Source organism: Anopheles maculipalpis, chromosome 3RL (assembly GCF_943734695.1).
Source record: "Anopheles maculipalpis chromosome 3RL, idAnoMacuDA_375_x, whole genome shotgun sequence".
In the NCBI taxonomy this organism is placed as follows: domain Eukaryota; kingdom Metazoa; phylum Arthropoda; class Insecta; order Diptera; family Culicidae; genus Anopheles; species Anopheles maculipalpis.
In genome coordinates, this window is record NC_064872.1 from 17,868,043 (window position 1) to 17,887,765 (window position 19,723).

Below are 19,723 nucleotides of genomic sequence, written 5' to 3' on the forward strand. Positions count from 1 at the left end.
TTATAAAACTATCGAGAAAACTCCTTTACATCGTACAACCTAGAAGCATTCTTGAAAGATATTGCAAGTTTATCGCAGAAAATCCTTTGGCAGCAACCTTAGTCAGCACTGTTGTTAAACTAAATTTTCACATTTTCGCATCTCTTTTGCAGCCCTAACAATAAACTTTGAGTGACTGCGTCCTGCGTAAAAATCAGCTCGATTAGGTTCTCCGGATGCAATGTGCTCAACAAATTTTATGGAAAGTTATTGCAGTTTAATGATGGACTCTTCTATACATAACGCGTCTACCGTTGGAAAGATGATTTGCCTGATTAATAGTCAAATGGACGGCTGTGATTCGCATCCCAATGTCCCTTTTTCCTTCGAATATTGTTCATCGGAAGGTGAATGCTCTGATATATGTGTCCATGTTGTGCAACGGGAAAGAAACCATATTATATTACCTCGGATTATGTAAATCTGATAGATCAGCCACTGACCAGCTTGCTTTGAATCATGAAAAAGATGACGGAGCCGTAGCTACACTCCTAACCATCTGTTCATCGAATTTCGATCATGCCGATTGCAGTTCAGCCATCGTAAAAGTATGCAACGCAATGAACTTATCTGGAATGTTGATGAAGTTTTCCAGCCCTGCCACATATTGACAACCCCGATCAAATGATTTTGTTGTATTGTAGCTTCGAGAGGGCCATTAGCGGTCCGCCGAATTTACTTAACACTAACAAATGACCAACATTATATATCTGGTAAGGGGGTCACCATCTTTTATAAGACAATTTAGAACCAGGAGCAGGCTGATGACATGCATTGACTGATATGGCTCATTGGTTTAAGGCTCTTCTAGATAACAGATGTTTTCTCAAGTATTAAGCAGGTGGCACTAAACGGCAGGCGAAACCACTGGAATTAAACGAGTCGCAAACCGATGGTGGCATAACCAGCAGATCTGCTAAGAAACACAGATTTATGCAAGGGGTGATGTATAGATTGGTGCCCGCAGATTTGATGACATCCAAAACTGCAACTATCTGGAGTTAAAACATGCACTTTATCCAAAAGTCTCTTAACCGTATTCGATAGCAAGATACTCAAAAGGCTAAAGGCGGCCCGGTGGTTTAAGCGACAGGTGCGCCGTTCTTCCAATGGCAGGACCGGGGTTCAAATCCCATCCAGACCGTCACCCCGTAGTGAGGTCTGACTATCTAACTATATCGTTAAGCCAAGAAGAAGATACTTTAAAGGATTTTCAGTAGGAGGCTCAAATATGCGATAGAGTGTCAGTGTTGGTACACCATAAAGGCCGGGATTCAACTTCAGTTGCTCAAATAACTTAATCATAGCTGATCCATATCAATGTTCGACACAGTAATATTTTGGCTGCAAACGTGATCGTACGACGAATCGTTGTTTTACCTCGCTCGAGTGGTGATTAAATGATCCATTGCAATGCGCTGGAAGCATTAACACTATTAAGAAGAAATACAGTTTTGTGACTAAGACACTATGAACACCACAATGAAGGTAAAATTTCTTATATTAAAATCACCTCAAACTCTTCTGCCAAACTATTCGTCACCGTCATCGCTACTAGTTGCTCTCTGTGCTCTGGTTTAGTACCGCATATCTCAACACATTATTCCAAACTTTCCTTTTCATGCTTCACCTTTTGGCTTTTACCGGTGGAGCTTTCGTTTTCTACTGCGCTGATCTTTGTACTACTTTTCGTGGAAACCTTCACGGCAGCGCACCGTTCCGAGTTTGCAAATGGTATAAAATTTTAATTGGATTTTCAAAAGCTTAACTCAACAGGCTGCGACTGCTTAAGCCACACCACGTCAAGTCACATCAAGATCATTTGTTTGCTTTTTTCTGAGCGTTTACCGAAGAACCGAAAAAGGAGCCGGTAAAAGAGGGGCGCGTCAAACGCAATAAACTCTAGTGTTGAAACACCTTTTTACACCAACCTTTCACAACACTGAATGTCAATGTTGCCATCTGTCGCGTGAAAAAGGTGTGTGCGGATGTGTCGCACACATACACCCAGACAGAAGTTACTCAAAAGTGCTTTATCAAATCGTAGCATTTTCTCTGAGTAAATCTTTATATTACCTCGCCTTATGCTTATGTGCGTGCATAAGGATATATTCATGTAAGTGTGTGTGTGTGTGTGGCCTCATTTTCAAGGCTCCCAAAATGGCAGTTTTTTTTTTTTGCAGAAGAGTCTAACTTCCGGCGTTCCATCCATTCCTGTGGGCACCGTCTTAAAAGAGCAATGGTGAAAAAAAAATAGTATCGACTCGTTCACTCAGATTGGCAAGATGGGGGTTTACGCTAGTAGAAACGAGTCCGTGTAGGAGGCATCTACTTTGCACTTCCTCATCAGCAAATTAACAAGATTTATTGCTGTTTTATTTGGGAAAGTTTCATAATTTATTACGACCACAAGGGTGGCGTCGCGCTCGGCATTCTGAACGAACTAATATTGTCACTCTCGCGCGTAGCTAGGACTTGAGCCCATCACTGTGATGTTTGCAAGAGGCGTACGGTAGAGTGAGCGAGAAAGTTTAGCCCGGATTAAATGCCGACCAAGAAGAACCGTCCGCAAAAACGAACCACGGCTCGGCTGCATTGTTCAGCTGGAATGGTGAAAACGTCCTCGGAATGCCATTTTAATCCACAAGAAATTGGCTCGACTTGCTTCATTCCCAGCTGTCATGGCCCGGTAAGAGCGGAAAGATTTTCTTCCGCTAAATCACGCTCGCAAAATGAAGGAAAAACCAAAACTTAAGCCAACACATTTTGAATTGGGCAAAAATTTGGCGACAAATGCGCTTCACACACCGAACCCAGCCCCCTCGATCGGAAGTCAATAATTCATTCCAACGAAATATTGAATGTAGTAGCGGGGTGGTGGTGCGTTTTGTGTTGGAAGTCTTTGGTTCGGTTTCACTTTTTTTTAGATTTAGAAATTTCAACTACCTTTTGCGCCTTACTCAGTACACCGACTTGGCCGACAAAGAGTCAAAAAAATAAACCTTCCCAGGAAAGCGATGGCGGAACTTTGTGTGCGTCGGAAGTGAAAACGACATTAATTATGTCGTAAATCAACTTTGGACAATACTTTCCATTCGGTGGGCCGATAAACCGGCCAGCTGGCCTGGGATGGTTGGAGGTTGGGATAATTGTGGCTAGGTGAGAAAAACTTTTTCTTTCACTGCAAACCAACAACAGAATGAGTTCGTGGAGCACGAGAGAAAGGTCTACGTAAGGCTGGCTCCCTCGGACGGAATCAACGCCAAGTGGTGATAAAATTTATATTTCTTCGGCGCTACAGCAGTTGGTCTTGTTCGGTTGTACAATAATGATGTTTGTAACAGGTTTGGTTTTATTTCATGTTGTAATTTTTTTTCTTGTGGAATTTTTCACTCAATTGTTTGTGGTAGAATGAATTGTGATAATCAGTAACCACAACATAATTTCCATTACGAAAGTTTTGTTCGTGGTAGCTTCTTGAGTAGCCAATAAAGAAACACGAAAATTGTTGTAATTCAATCAAAGTTGTGTCAAAAGCAGTTGTTACATGAATTTAACATGTCAATATTGATTAAAAGCTAAACAGATTTCACCATCTTCCCGACCGTTCTGGCGGACATATCCTTGTAAATTTGGGCCTACTACGCATTCCATGCCCATTTGAATGTCCTGGCTCGTCCGGTGCTTCTCTCATGACATGACAAGCTCACCGGAGCCTGGCGAGTCTAATTTGATGTAGGATGGAACGATCACCGTATTGCTCATAGCGCTCGTCGTTGTACCGGCTCCCCAATTTTCATTTCACACATACGGGGCGTCGTTCAGAGCATTTCCCTCCCGATTGCGACTGAGAAGATATCATCAAGTCCATGTCTTAGAAGAGTATTGAGTGCAGACAAATGCCGGATAAAGCATCTCACAAGGAAAATAGAAGTAGGAACATCACGAACCCCAGCCACATCGAATCTAATCTGAATCTCAATGGACTGGCATATTGCCTTATTATCTCTCTGGTTATTTGATTGATCTATAGCTTTTGTATTTGTTTGTAGAGGATCAGGCGTCAAGTCTCTAAAACGAGATTTAGTCAAGCGGCACTAAACTTTATCGCGTTGGCAAGCTAATTCCGCGTATAAAACCAATAGATTAATCTTTACACTTGTGCAAAAAAGATGTTCTGGTCTAATAGTCCACCACTGTGTACGATTTGATGCTCTTTTCATTACTTTTGAAGTGTTCGCTTCAACTAAACATTTTTTTAAATGCTACAAAAAGCTGCGTAACTGCCTTTCAAAGTCATATAATGTTTTTTAAAGATATATTTTATTTATTTAAATACTTACATTTCTACACTATCGATTACATATGGGTGAAGCTATCCTGAGATGTGCTACAAATATTCAAAATAAACGATTCACCGAGCTTCTGCATGCTTTTATCATTGGATATATCTGGCTGTCAAATAGTATGGAGAGTTAGCGGCTTTTCAGCTGCTAATGTTTAAAATGTCAGGGCTGTGTCACAAAGAGTATTTTCTTTTATGGTTCTATCTTCGCTTTGCTTAAACTTTCGATTTTTCTTACAAATAAAACCAATAAAGATGAACAATGCTATGTCTCGTAAGATAGCACGTTTATGAAGTGTCCCATTGAGCACATCTCATATATATTCCAAATATGTCATCCAATTAAAATACGCAGTAAAGCAATCAACTTCATATCAACTGTACCATAGATTTACATTACCTTTTCCATATTTTCAATACCCGGAAAACATTGTTCAAAAATGTGCGTCCCAAAAATGAAGAAGAGTAAAAACACCCCCAAACATCAGTTGCTCACCCGGACCGCACCAACAGAACATCAACCCCGGAAAGCTTAAATTGCTATTTTCTTTGCCCACCAAGCACCATCCGCACAAAACCATTTCCTTGCTGCGCGATCGCACGCTTTTCGGTGCCTTCGTTAAATATTTACCAACCAATGATTTATGCCTAGCGGTGCGGAACAACCATGCCCGATCCGATAGCGGAGATCCGGGGCAACACTTTTTTATGCAGCAGGTAGCGGGCAAACAACCGAGCGTAAATGACCAGCACCCCGGGAGGGATGAAGCTGATTGAGTGGAATCGGTCGTTGTTGGACGCCGCGCCGTCCAAGAAGAAAACATACAACACTTTTAGCTGCCAGCCCCTGGGGCTCCTCGGAGGCGTAAACCTTCTTGGCACAAAAGTACAATTTCTTCGGCCCCTTCCTCGGTGCGCATTCCCAGGGTTGCTGGGGCAGGTAGCGATGAGCTCGATATGATAAGCATAAAATATAACAATACCATTACGTGCACACACCCATCGGCTGTGCATGTGTGTGTGTGCGTGTCCAGCGTAAAAGAATCCATGTGTGCCGGTTTTATGACCGAACTGTTTTGCGAAAAGTCCTTCCGCAAAAGAAAGACGACCGAGCCTGGAATGGAAAATAATCCTGAAGCGATTTATTCCGCAACTACCGACCGACATTACGGCCATTTTTGTGTGTGCGGTACGGTGTGGTCGTCATCATTAAACCACCACCACCACCATTCGATCATCACGTCACGTCAAGGCGATGGGGCGAAACGTATTTGTGAAGCAAGAAACAGATCGTGTCCCATATTCAGTGCCCTGGTAAATACACCGTTTTGTTCACAGCTAATGATGATGTCACCCGAGCTAGTGCTCCTTGGGTCAACGTCTAAATCACCCCTATTTTTGTTGTGATACCACACACCGCCAAGCAGTACAAGCTCTGCAGCTACCTCCCTGTGGCTGCTGGTGTGTGCTTCGTTAGGAATTTGTATGATTTCTTTCCCGGGGAGTATATTTTGCTTCCATGTAAACTACCTCCCGTCCAAGTGTTCTGGCATGGCAAAAGTTAAAGTGTCGAGTGAAGTTGTTCAAGTTCAAAGGAATGAAAGTGATCTCACTCACACTCAATCCGTTCCGGTGACTTTCGCCGAGTGATACCGTTCTGGGATGGAAGAAGAGTTCTACGTCGCTTGCATGAATCCTGTCTCACAGCGTACATTCCTCACCCGACCAGCGACCTCGTGTGTGTTCTCGGTCTGCATGAAACTGTCCTCGAGTTAATGGTCCATGGACTTACTATGTCTCCCGTGCGGACAGACACTATTTTTAGCATTTCTCTTTCCATATCATTCAACCTTTTGGTGTTTGGCGTTCCTTCCTTATTCCCCGTCCCCGTCATATGACACACGCCACACCCACAATCGCCCGATACAAGCATTGCCCACAGCAAAGCAAAACTTACTGCAAAGCATAAAATTTTGACCAACTTTCTTTGGCCCGGGGTATTCTTCTTTTCTCTCCCATAGGATGCAATCTCGACAAGGAAGGCGACGACTGCTTTCGCCAGTGTATTTCACCCGGTGACAGTCTCGACGTGTGCCGCTGTGACCAGAGCATATCGTCCTCAAGTAAGTATCGAATCCTCTTGAGCTTTTCCCTCTCCCTCTCTGTTCTTTATGCCCTCGAAACAGTGATGCAACTTTTTCGCAACATCGAAGAACCAAACCAACTTCTCTTCTGCACGTGACAGGTGGGCCCATCGCCCATAGCACGACAGCAGGGAGTGTGGTTGCAGGAAGCGATAAAGTTCAGATGTTTTACTTCCAGCACAAGCAGCTACCTTGCCCTTGCTCTGCTTTGCCTCCCAAATGGGAAAAGAGGAAGTAGTAAATTTCTGATCAAATTCTGTAGCTGAAAGGGACGCAGAAAGTGTTGTGCCGAGAGTTGCGTGTAATGTGTTTTTGTTTTCACCAGAATGAGGTGACTGGAAAGTTTGTTCTTTCTTTTCTCGGGAGAATAGAGCTTTCGCTCGGTAAAGCAAAGTTCTCATGACTTAGGGGAAAGCACATGTCACGTTGCATCGAAGTGGGGGTGGAAATCAGCAGGACGGTCGGTGTGCATGCGAATGACAAGTGTACGATTAGCTTGACTTTAATACTCTTCACTTAACAGAACCTTCAAGGCATGTGTTTGTTTGGGTACGTTTCGTCAATTGGCCCCATCCCTGAATGTATGCAATACAAATTGGTCGCAAACGGAACTGCACTCCAATTTACATAAAAGCAAAGTGAGTAAACAATTTAAGCTGCCACGCATACAAACCCAGATGCACAACTCTTTCGGTAAATAAAGTGTACGTGTATGTGATAGTGTGCTACTCACAGGCGATTACTTATTTGCTTACAGACTCCAAAAACTTCCGGTCAAAAAAGCTCGAGAAGATTACTTAACTGATTGAGATATGCATCTCGTTAGCAGGGCGGTACGTGATGTTCTTCGTTTTATTGTTTTGTTTCACCAAACACAGCAACAGCAGCACTTAATCCTGGTGGATTGAAAATACGTGAAATTTTGTGCCATTTAATAACACGCCTACCAGTGAGCATTGATAAATTTCGCCTTATTAAACCCACGGCAAACATTTGCATAATCGTTGACACGCAGAACGATTCGTTCGGACTGATTCCTTTAGCTTCAACTGGTTTTCCACCCCAAAAAAGCAAACAAAGTTTCATGATTAATGGTATCCGATGCTTTATGCTGCTATCCTCACGGAATCACACTTGCTTTCTGACTTTCCCAACCTTAGCATGCAGCAATGAATAATTTACTGATAAGCAAAATGAAAAGCCATACCAATCACTATAGTAGTTCGTATGTTTTTCTGTTCCCGAATGACTCAGCAGGGGTTATTTTTTGCGAACCTTTTTTTTCACTTCCTCCCCCTTTCTCTCTTTCTCTTTCTGCTTGCATAAATAAATGCAGAGAAACGGTTAGGCGAATGGTTGAAAAAGCTAGTTAGGCCAATGGATTAGATTTGTGCGAAAAAAAAAAATCTGATACGTTTCCGCAACACTTCATTATCGTATGGCCCCGGGATCGGTTGACATAAGCGTAAATTATGCATTAGTTTAATAGGCCGATTATCAGCTGCCTAATCGGTCCCGGGTGTGGGACACTGTTTGCCAAACTTCATTATGACTGTTTTCTGTAGCGGTTTGCTCGGTACCGCACTGACTGACGCACTGATAAGGATGGAAGAAAACCATCGTCAGCAAACTCCATAGCTTTCCGGTCATAGTTCCTTCTGGAACCAGGGGGGGGGGGGGGGGGTGGTGAAAAAAGCTGGTGGAAAATTACATCACTTTCCTACCTCCTTCCTACTTCTTCTTTCTCATTTGCCATAGAAAAAGATTATGGTTTTGATGAAAGTACAACTTAGATAAGGCATAAAATGGTTGGCTACTGGTGGCTGCAGAGTGAGGCGGCCAACTGATGAGGGCAAGAATGAGAATGCAAAATACCAAGGGATACGGATGAAAAACTAATCTTACTATTCTTAGTAATAGGGGAAGTAAATAGCTAGAATGGGATAAACTCTAGTGATAAGCAACTATCCATGCTGGGTGTGCGTTTTCTATATAATATACGGAGCTTTTAGCAAAAACCAAAGCTTTTATTAAAGGGTCGGATAAAACACGTTTAGCTGATACAGTTTTTTGTGTTTTAATTGCAAGACTATAGTTTTTAGAATACGTAGGAACAGGGATTGCATTAGTATCACAATGATTAGCAACACAAGCAGAACAACACTGTGCTACACCATAATTTCTAAGCTATGGTAGAAGCGTAACTTTAAACACACATTATAGATATCCTTTTCCTGCATTCTTTACAGGCCGGGGAAGAGCTAAATATGAGATGACGGTACGGTTAGCTAACGCATCACACTTCGAGCTGAACGACAACGGTGAACATCAGCTGAATGAAAACACAGTAACGGTGCTGGAAAAGCAGGTAGGTTACATAACTTTAGGCGCTTCGGATGGTAGCTCTGGCGCTCGCTGCATTACCAATGGTTATGACGATCTCATTAAAATGAACAACCATTCCAAACGTGGTCTTTTATAATTTATCCATACGCTCCCTTTCGTGGAGGGTAGAAGTATCTATGAATACACAGTTTCTATGCGTGCTAAAGTAATACAGCCTTTCAGAAGCGTTGTACCTTTGCAAGGAGAACAAATGTGAGGTGTGATAGTTTTAATTGCAATCCTCTGAAGGATACGCTATACATTGGATTATTTTTATTTACGTTTAAATGTTAAGAAGAAGTTGAAAATTGTTGAGAAATAACATGTTCTACTACCTGCTCATGCTACAACATATTAAGGTGGCGAAGTTTGTCTCAATTTATAAACTCCCCTGTCCCAGTGCACGTTACGCTACAATCTGTCAAGCTAAGTCTGATAGGCTTTTTTCCGGAAAGGATCCCTTTGCGAGCAGCCCGTGAGTTTTCCGTGATGATCTCCCATTATCCTTATTAACTTTGTCACGACCCCGTCAAAGAATGTTCTGCGTCAAATTACTGCGCTCCTCGTCGTTGTCCTGAAGTGGTCCACCGCCACTCAACGACTGGCTGAACCGGTGCGGCGCGTTAGCGATAGAGTTTAGCACCCGCCGCACATTCCCACCGGCCCGATCGTTCCAGGAATTGCGTCTTCCTCGGCTTCCACTGTTTCGGTCGGTGCCAGATTCCTGAATAGTTGGCATCGTTCCCTCTCCGCCGGGTGCACCGCCACCCGGTCCTCCACCACCACCCGTACCGCCGGAAGCACCGACCGAACCTTCGTTGCGTCTTCGCAGCGAGCTTGTCGAGCGGAACGAGCGTGACATCGGACGGAAGCGCCCAAGTACGGATCCGGACCGGTGAAGTCCTTCGGTACGGCCATCGGTGGCGGAACTGTTGTGCGTTTCCAGCAGTGAGGTAACGAGTTTCTCCAACAGTTTCAAATCGGCCGTCGTCTTCGTGCTCGAACTGGTTGCCATGGGATTTCCAATTTGGCCCCCATTGTTAGACACTGCTTGCGTACCGGAAGCGGAACCACCGTACCCGAACAGGCGCTCGGCAATCTGGAAATAATATTTGCAATTAGTGTTCTGGGACGCACTTTTTTTTTTCTTCGAAAAAGCCTACGCACAATCTCCACTTAGCTCATTGGCATAATTTAACAACGTTTGTTGAATTTGAAATTCGAAAAAAAATACAACCGGATTTGTGCGGTAGTTTGGGTGTTGAAAGTTTCATGCCAGCGGGTCAATTGCAATATTTCATTAGTGATGTGAGTTTCTGTTTAAGACACCACCCGCCGTTTGTTTTCAATTGCTATCCAGTTACCAGCGTTCGTGTTGGAATCGTGCTCCATATTATTATTGATGAGGTGACGAGGTTAGAATTACGCATCATCAAAAACATCGCCTGTCTGATGCCGTTGGGGTAGTGGCGAAAATCGAAGCTGGTGGTCACTGATGACCGACTGCAATTAATTCCTATTCATACACGAATAGCGTATCACTTGCACCCGAAAACAAGCTACAGCGGAGTTTCGGGGCCTCTAATCAACAAAGCACACACACCCACACACCTGGTGCTGGTTTAATGATAGGCCGAATGCTACAAACAAAAAGCGTTTCGATAACAAATTTTCTACACTAGTTCTCTCGCTCGGTGTGGTGGTGTTTGTATTGTGGGCCGCTCATAAACATCATCGCCATTTTGCCATTTTATTATGCACATTCAAAGAAAGAGGGCAAATTTGTGGATCGATGGAAGGTAGCGGGTGTACGCCGCTGGATTGAATGCTAATTAAATTTTCACTCAAACTCGGCTTAATTATCCCTGTTCATAAAGCGCGCGAGGTTGGACATGGCAGCTGCTCAACGAAGCGTTACCATATTGCCATCATCATACAACATTAGACTGTGATGGATGCGTTCGAAGGAGGGATCCTGAAAATTTGACCTACAGTTAGGGTTTGAGGAAAGGGAACTCAGTTAAGTGTAAACATAATCTCCTCGTAACTGATACTCTCGTACTAAAACGGACATGATTGGAGCTGCAGAGGAAAAATGTTGAAAAGAGAATGTTTTCTAAATGCGGCCTCACGCCTTTAAAATGCAGCTTGATCTTCATTCACAATCCGATCAATTAAGGGATTGAAAAAAAAGGGTTTTAAATTCATTTTTTAATTAAAAGCATTGCATTGATAAGCAAATCAGCTACCTACGTTCAAGCTAATTCGATGAAGGTGAAAAGAAGATATATTTTTTAGTAATAATTGTCACTTTCGATGTTGAATATGCCTCCAGGAGTTCAATGCTGAACTTAATCAATTACCGAGCAACAAACTACCTTCAAACATATCTCTATAAACTGATTTCTATTTTCCTTTCAAATGAATCAAAAGGATACCAACAATAGGATTGTCTAACAAATTATCACTTTTCGAATAGCACGTGCAAAAACGTACGCTATGGCGGCACGTGACTGTGTAAACGAGTACCTCAAACAAACCTGACGTGCGTAGCAGCCACGGCTCCAAGGTGCCATATTAAAATGCATCATTCGTCACCATCCCACGGAGTACGTGCGTGCCTCGATGCTTCCGTCCTGCACACACGTGAGCCTGTACAACTGTCCAACTTTTCAAATTCATGCTCCCATCTTGTCACATATATCGCGTTCGCGTTTTCAACGGAAACACGAATCCATCCACCGAACGTGTCGCGCTCGGCCACCAAAAGACAACGGGGCCTGCCATTTACCATTATGTAGCCTTCCAGTTGATGCTCACGATAGCAAATATCGTTTACAGTTCACATCAAACGTCGGGAGCATGTAAGTGGAAGGATTTTAAAATGTGGCCTTCTCTGGCATTCAATTTTTTGTAGTGTTCGCACGAAAATAGGACCTGATGCGAGCGGCTCAAAATCTGCGTCTGTCACATTGTCATGCACGTGAGTGTGTTTGGCGCTTTGGCGCCAGCACAAAGCGTAAACTTGAGCAACAACAAGAATAAAAAAAGTTGCAGCTTTTTAAGAGAATCTGCAGATGAAATGAATTGTGTAACATTCAAATTCATCTCACGGTTCAGCGGTGTTTAAGCTTAAGCTAGAACGTGTGTTTCGAAATATTGCTTCAAACAAAGAACCTTTTTGCTTCCATTTTTACTTTGAATTGATTTTTACTTTTAATTTTAGAGCTTTTCTTTGCTGCAATGGATATCACATAAGACGCCATATATGGCTGACAGTAATCCTATGAACGGTGTGAGATTGATAGGATGTAAAAGCGCCGCTGTAATAAAACAAGTGTCAGTTGTAAACTTTTCTAAAGTGAAACATAACACCATACGAAGGCTCAAAATACCTCCCGAAAACATCAAAACCAAGATAGGAATCAGGAGACAATCCGCATCGCAACCAGTGCCCGGAGACAAGCACCCGGCGTGAATTATTCTTCCTCCGTCGCCCAACATGAACTGTGGCAGCTGTCAGATATTGTTTCCTAGCGTAAAGCGTTAGTAATATTTAGCAGTTAAAAAAATCTTCCCAAACTGTCACATTGTTGTGCTACGTGTGAGTAATTTCGCGTGGCGAGTGTTATGTCTGCTAAAATAAAAATACAAAAAATCCACTAGCGATTGTCGCATAGAAAGAAATTATGCTTGGCGCCATTTTATCCTGCAGAGCGGTGTCGACCCATACTGGAAAATCTTCTAGTGAGGAAAACGGGGAAAACGAACCCAGGAAAAAAAAATATTTTCCTCATTATTATTCCCGAGCAAGCTACACGGATGCATGGAACATACCAACACACACACGCAGCTTAAACCCACCGAAAAAGAGCTTACTCTTAGATCCTACTCGACGGGCAAGTAATGGGAAAACATAATAACGACTTGACAGCCACTGGCAGAAATGTGAAATGTTAACTAGGACGGAATCCCGTGTGCTCTGTTGTGCTATAAACGAGGAAAAACCCCAAATGCCCACCTAGACAACACAACGAGCCATCAGCGTGGATGTAATATCACTAACGAGGCAAACTAACTGGGCTTGTTTGAGGTAAAAAGATGCAAAAACCTTATTTTCTTCCAACTGCACGAAACATTAGGATGCTATGTTTCAGCAGAAAGACTTGTTTTGAACGAATTTAATGATGGATAAACTATATTTCCTCCACATTCTGTACACATAATTTGGAGCAAAGAAATTGCAAAGTGATACATATCATTAGTATATATGACAGCATATTTTTCGAAAGAATTTAATATTCCTTTCCTTGGGTGCAACAGCGGGTCCATGGTTCGTGTTGCTCACAGTAACTCTATTTATGTTTCATGCCACAACATCTCTATCGTTATAACGAAAACTAAAAAACAACCCCAAACCAAGATAAAGATCCTTGGGCGAAACCGAGCAGCATAAGCTTTTGTGTAGCCTCCGCCTTCCGTGCATCCATCGCGAGTCGCGCGCCTCCTCACAACATATGTACCATCTTAATTTTTGCAGCACGAATGCTTTCATTTTCCGTTTTTTTCCCATGCACTCGAGATAAAAATAAAATTCAATGGCAGGCACCAGTAGATGCGAAAGCGGAGATGATGTTTTCTTCACCCGAAGAAGCAGATCTGCAAACATGCAATGCTCCCGCAGCAGAGGGTCCAGTGTTGCGGCACGTTCGGCTCGGATGTGTATCGTTTCGTGTGCCCGGTGACTTATGCTACCACCCATAACTAACAATGTGCTGATGCACACATACACAGACACGCATAGAGCTTCTAAACCAAACACGACGGACAAACATAACGGGAGCGTTCGCCCCACGCAACAAAAGGATGGAAAAGCCAAAATCAACATTTATCAGTTGAGAGTGAAAAGCATGAAAAATGACAAACGAAGCTGAACATGAACCGCCAACCGCCAACCTTTTGTTGGAGCAATTTTCCGCGGCCCTTTTTTGTGTGGACATAAATCACGGGACGTGCGGGATACGGCGGCGTAACAGGGGGGCAACACGACTCAAACGACGAGTGGTCTGATGGCCGATCATTTGTACCGCAGCTGTGTAGGTCCGGTTGGTACGGGCTACCAATCGGTATCCCGGTTTTGAGCGGCACTGCACAAGCCATAAGCACAGCACATCTGCATAACAAGTGCCAACCATTTTATGCGCCCAGTGTGAAGCTTGAGGGCAACATGTTTTACCATTTTCTTTCTGCTTTTACATCCTCCCGGGAGGGCTTAACATTAGAAGTGTGCTACAGCAAATCTGAACCACCTTTGGCAGCGTTTCGGTAGGGTACTGTAGAAGATTGTTTGTTTTCGGTGTGCGATGCGGGTGCGATCTGCGCACTGACTTGATTGCCGAATAATAGAATTTGCCTTTCCACTTCCGGCAGGCGGCATTGTTTAGGTATGAGATATGTGTAGCATGTTTTCATTTACTCGCTTCCAGTCAAACGTGCACTTGCTAAACGTGGAACGAGAAGATGCATTATTAACTTTGCACGCTACTTCAGATGTATCTTGTTGCCGTATGGGTGGTATGAGTGCCGGATCAAAAAAAAAATGTGTCAAGCTTGAACAGTATGATTAAGAAATTCGATTTCTTTTTAACAATCACAAGGCATTTCAAATCCAATTGCATTATAATTTTTTAAAAATCCATACTGATTACAAAATTTTAGTGAAGTTTTATTCTTTTCAATGTTTCTTCTGTATATGGACCTGAACGATAGTTATTAATTCACATTAGTTTAAGACAGACGAAAAATAAGAATAAATAAACAAACAAAATATTCAACTATTAATTACATAAATGACTTAGTGTTAGTCTTGCTTCAAATAACTTCTTGTGAATCATGTAGCACAAAGTTTGGCACAGCTTTTATTTTTCATGGCAATGAAGGAATAATTTTCATCCGGACAGTGCAAGTAATTTTTTTCCATGAACATCTTTCCGAGCATCTGGTAGAGCTTGACAATACGTAGGTAAGCCGTAATAATATAATCAAAATAAAATATAAATGTAAAAGAGCTTCTCAATACTAAATGCAGCTTGATTGTAGCATAACCTACACATGAGTTTTTCTCTTTCTATCAGTTCTAAAAATGATCAAAAAAGCTTTAAATACTGAAGCTCAAAGAAAATATTGGTTGATTCTTTTTCAAGTCTTTGATAAATTTTCTCAAATCAAGAAAAAGAGGAAAAACATCAAATAAGGTAAAGATCCCGTCCACCCTACAGCAATGCGGAACCCCTGTAATGCCGCTGAAATATGCGATAAGACCACCATCCAGCCTGGTGGATTGACGGCGGTTGCTAGTATATAGCGTCCTTGCGATCCTTACGATGTTACACAATGCGAAAAATCCCTCTTATTCGTTTCGCTGTTGCTTATAAGATCTTAAAACTCTTAAAACCCACCAGTGTTAATCCCAATCTTCCGTCATCGCTAGATTTGTATTTATGACGTTCCGTCATCAATTCTTGGTTTCTGTCTTCGTTTTTCCTCTTCTATATCATTCCCTTAATTTTAGTTATTGTGTCAAAATGTCAAGTCTTTAATGCAAACGTATGTTATTAATAAAATAACTTTAAAATAATAAGTTGAATAAATGATTCGGTCGCATTTTATAAAGACATTTTAAAAACGAATATCGCTGCCCATATTTAAGACGCACTGAGCAGCAGGCGAGCTTTGAATGAGCAGATGAAATTGTCCTGGTGAAGGTTGGGAAGGTGAAGGTGACATCTTCTGTATTGACACTTTTGTTCATAAGAATTCGCTGTGAATAAAATACTTATGAACCTATCCACCTCCTGTTTCAAGAACATTAATTTAGCCAATTCAAGTTTCTCCAACATGCATACTAAAAAGCGATAAAATCCTGTTCGACCATCGCTTTACGGGACAAACATCTGCAAAACACTTTGCAACACCGTCTGTTTGGGACACCGTTTTCTTTAATCACCGATACTTCACCGCTATATGTCATACCCTGCAAACCTGATCCCTTTCCAGTGGGTTCATCGCGCACCAGCATTATTCTTCTGCCATAGCGAAGAATCACCCAACTCTGTCATCCCTTTCCAGTTCGGGACAACGATAAATCGTTCTACTGCAGCACCCGGGAAAATACGTCCAAGCGTATACCCTGCTTACCTAAGCCACCGAACTGTTCGATCCGTATCGGTTGCAGGTCACGGTCCCAACACATTCTTCACTGTTCTTTTCTTGATCAGGCTCTCGTACAGGGCAGGGATGAAAACTTTGGAATTTATCCCCTAACCATCGCCACCTGATTCACTCGAGCGATTGGGAAATGGGACAAGGCTGGCAGCTTAATTTCACTCTCACCTCACCATCAGTGCCGAGTGGAACGGGGAAGCGTGTCCTCGCAAAAATGGAAACCTGCCAGTGACAGTGGACTTACCTCGCCGGCTGCATTGCTGGAATAGCTCATCCGCTTGACCTTTCGATAGGTGTCATCGTCGACGGCTTCCTTCAGGGCCTGCTCGAGTGCATTCTCCAGATTCCGTGCCTTCGGGTCATTTTCCAGCTCGGCGTAACTGTGCCGAAAGTAGGAAGTAAAGCGGAACATTTAACGGGAGTTTGGTTTGAAGACGACAGACAAGAACCAACAAAAAAAAAGGAAATAAATCAAATTGAAAAAGGGACCCAGCAAAACCTTTGCACCCGGGAGAAATATTTGTCCTCGATGTTCACCGATTCAGTTGTTGAAGTTGTCGGTGAAAATCGAACCGACAAATAACTTTCCACGGGAAAGTACTCGGATCCACGCTCTGTCGTCCCTCACGATCATCGAACCGCTGTGTAAGACTGTAACAGCTGCATTGACCACTGTTTCACCGCTTATGAACCGCGCTATCGGAAACCGTTTTTCCACCACCACCAACCCATCCTTCACTACGCCCCATGCAAACACCGGGGATAACTGTGAACACTCGAGAAATTGTAGCAAGCAATTGCAAATATTTATTAACTTTTCAAATATGACTCCTCGGGCGCTGTTGTAACTTTTTTATCGCTTTTCAAGCACTTGTCCGCGCACGCTTTCACTCCTTCGGTGTCTGTGTTGGTGGAGGTGGAGAGGGTATGAGGGAATGGGGGAGAGAGAATCAGTTCACAAAGCGGTGAAAGGAATGGAACCGGCTTTTCATCAAACTGATCGTGAAGAGGTGAGTGTTTTGCGAGTGATTTTTCATTTGACGCCATTTGGAGCGAGTAAACGCGCTACTTTCAAACAGTTTACACTGATAAGCAGCTTTTAGCGGAAAATTGTTGAAAAACTTATTTGATTTTTGATGAATTTTTGCGGTATAAATGGCCTGCTCGTGGGCAACAGTTTGCTGGAAATAATATTGTTAAGGATTGCCGTTTCATTTTCACTACCGGGAAGCGTGGTTGGTGCAATTTCGTGAGTAAGGTAATTTGAATCGCGCCCTGCCAAATGGCGTCATATACTTACGTTGACATAATGTCCGCTTCGCCGCCACGGTTTCGACGAATTGTTGTACGGTTCGCTGTACGTGCCGTGCGAATGTCCGTTTCCCAAAATCTGTAATTAAAACCAATGATCACACGTCAATGTACAACGCGTTAACGAGATAGGCATGAAGGTTAAAGATCGAGTAACATTTGATCGGAAAAAAAGTATCCGTTAAACTGCTTTATAACGTAACATTTATGTTTGCTTATCATTCTAGCAAATTGAAGTCTCTTTTCGCGAACGAGTCGAAAAAATATGCCACCCAGTAAATTGCTGACAAACGAACGGTTTAATTAAAAATTGTATATCACAGTAGCGTCAGCTTGACAGGCTTCATATTTACTCGACATCTCGTCCGTAATTATTTTTTGCCCTAAATCATTAAGCGATGGTAAGTTTCTGCTTCGTCCACCGTAAATACCAATTACGGAACATTTTCCACGATCAAGCAACGTTTCTTCCCTTGCACCACAGTAACATATTCTTCAGCTTGTTTTGTAGATCAACGTCAGATGGCCCAACATAAGCGGCAAGCTGTTTCGTCTTTCATTTTCTCGTCGTTGCAAAGAGGTGGACACACGGAAACCGCCTACCACCCGCAATTGACATTTATTTATGTAAATTTACGCACCCAAGCTCTCCTGGGCACACGGGTGGTTTGGACGGAACAGGAAGTTGAAAATTTTACTTCACTCTTGCCAGTCTCGGAGTCGAGTCGACTGGGCGAAATTTATTCAAACGCACTTCTTCACCAAAAAATATGTTCTCCACCATCACCCCGGGTGCATAGTGTGTTACATCTTATTGGGATAACGCGAGGGCACAGGGTGGAAAACAATCATAAATATTAAAGTTTAGCGAAAAGCACGGTTCTGTGACCTCCGGAAGCTGAAACCGCGGTGTTGATTTTTCCAATTTCCTTCCCAGTACCGGATACGGTGTGCAGAAGTTGTTAACCGTGGTGCGAGCAACACAATGAATACTCGAACAGAATGGCTTTCGTGTAGTGATGTGTAGTCGTGTGGTGAAAATAGGGCCCTCCTTCTTTCGAGTGAAAAACTTTGCGCTGTAACAATGCGGCGCGGTACACAAGCCAACAGAAAGGTGAACCCTGCAAGTAACGACCTACTGACATCAAGATGGTAAGCTTCAAGGGGACCAACGCGAACGTCAGCCTGTCCGCTGTCCTGCATGCTTCCCGCTAAAGCATGTCTAATTTTGAGCATCGTTTCATTTGGAGCCCATTACCCAACTTCCGAACGGTGGACCTACTATCTAATCCTGTGGGACAGCGTGTCTCAGCCTGCGTTGGTTCAACTACCACGGCCAAGAGTTCCATAAACATGTCAAACCGTACCCCACTCTGGTGTTTGCTCATTTTCACTGTCGTTCCGGTAAGCCACTCGTGGAACGGTGGTTCCAGCGAGGAGGCAATACACAAACCAAACATTACCATCTTAACTTGCCTTGCTCGTACTCGGGTTAAGCTGCCCCGATAAGTTCTAATCTAGTTGATTATAAAGATTTTCCATGCCCGAGCGACATCGAAAAGGTTGGATGATGAGGAGAAAAAAGGAGGAATAACCCACTTGTTCATTTTCGTTCTGTGACTTGTTTTTCTGGTTGGGCGTTTTTGTCTCCAAGCTTATTCAAGCACGATTCTGGATAGCTCACATCGATTTCCAACTGTTTGGCATTTCACCCACATTGCTTTTGGAAGCTCCTGTGCGAAGCTAACGATTTCTGAGAGATCCTACTTAATTTCCACAAGTGCTGAACGACAGGTGAATAATAGACGGGGCGTTTAAGGGGTAATTTTGGGATTATTTATGAAGCTTTAGCAAATAAGCTCACATGGAAACGTGACCACTGAAGCTCTTGGCAGTTGTAAGTATCACACACAGCTAAAGGCAAATTTATTTGTCTTTGGCGTGTGGTTTGTGTAGCCAACATTGTCTGTACGATTCTGAATCCAGATAGCAATCCAGGTTTAGCAAACGACCACACAATCGATTATTTTCAAAATAGAGTTCATCACCACCACGGTTTCATGAATGCTGCTTTAATGCAGAAACTCTGTCATTATGTCATGTCACTACAAACCTAGACAGCTTCAAATTGATTCGATGTTTTTCAATTCTTTGCCAAAAAGTTTAGGTTTTCATACACCCGATGAAGTACTCAACATGTCAACTTACGACACCATTACCAAAAATGAGTCTGTACAGAACAACCAAGATAATAATCAATGCCACCTGTACACCA

At 42.9% G+C, this 19,723-nt stretch overlaps 3 protein-coding genes across 3 annotated transcripts in view; 1 reads left to right on the top strand and 2 right to left on the bottom strand.

Annotated features, from left to right (window-relative positions):
* The window catches only part of LOC126564828 (protein pygopus), a 341,232-nt gene that overhangs the window by 154,857 nt on the left and 166,652 nt on the right, over positions 1-19,723 (bottom strand). The gene's annotated exons all lie outside the window — the stretch shown is intronic.
* LOC126565780 (uncharacterized) overlaps positions 1-19,723 on the top strand; it is a 136,743-nt gene that overhangs the window by 27,224 nt on the left and 89,796 nt on the right. Inside the window, exons 4-5 of the mRNA XM_050222988.1 lie at positions 6,406-6,507; positions 8,778-8,896. Of these exons, the coding sequence (XP_050078945.1) occupies positions 6,406-6,507; positions 8,778-8,896 (221 nt within the window). The remainder of the gene's footprint in view (positions 1-6,405; positions 6,508-8,777; positions 8,897-19,723) is intronic.
* LOC126565821 (uncharacterized) overlaps positions 9,416-19,723 on the bottom strand; it is a 33,555-nt gene continuing 23,247 nt past the window's right edge. Inside the window, exons 10-12 of the mRNA XM_050223031.1 lie at positions 17,438-17,527; positions 16,382-16,517; positions 9,416-10,012 (exon numbers count right to left, since the gene is read on the bottom strand). Of these exons, the coding sequence (XP_050078988.1) occupies positions 9,443-10,012; positions 16,382-16,517; positions 17,438-17,527 (796 nt within the window). The 3' untranslated portion in view covers positions 9,416-9,442. The remainder of the gene's footprint in view (positions 10,013-16,381; positions 16,518-17,437; positions 17,528-19,723) is intronic.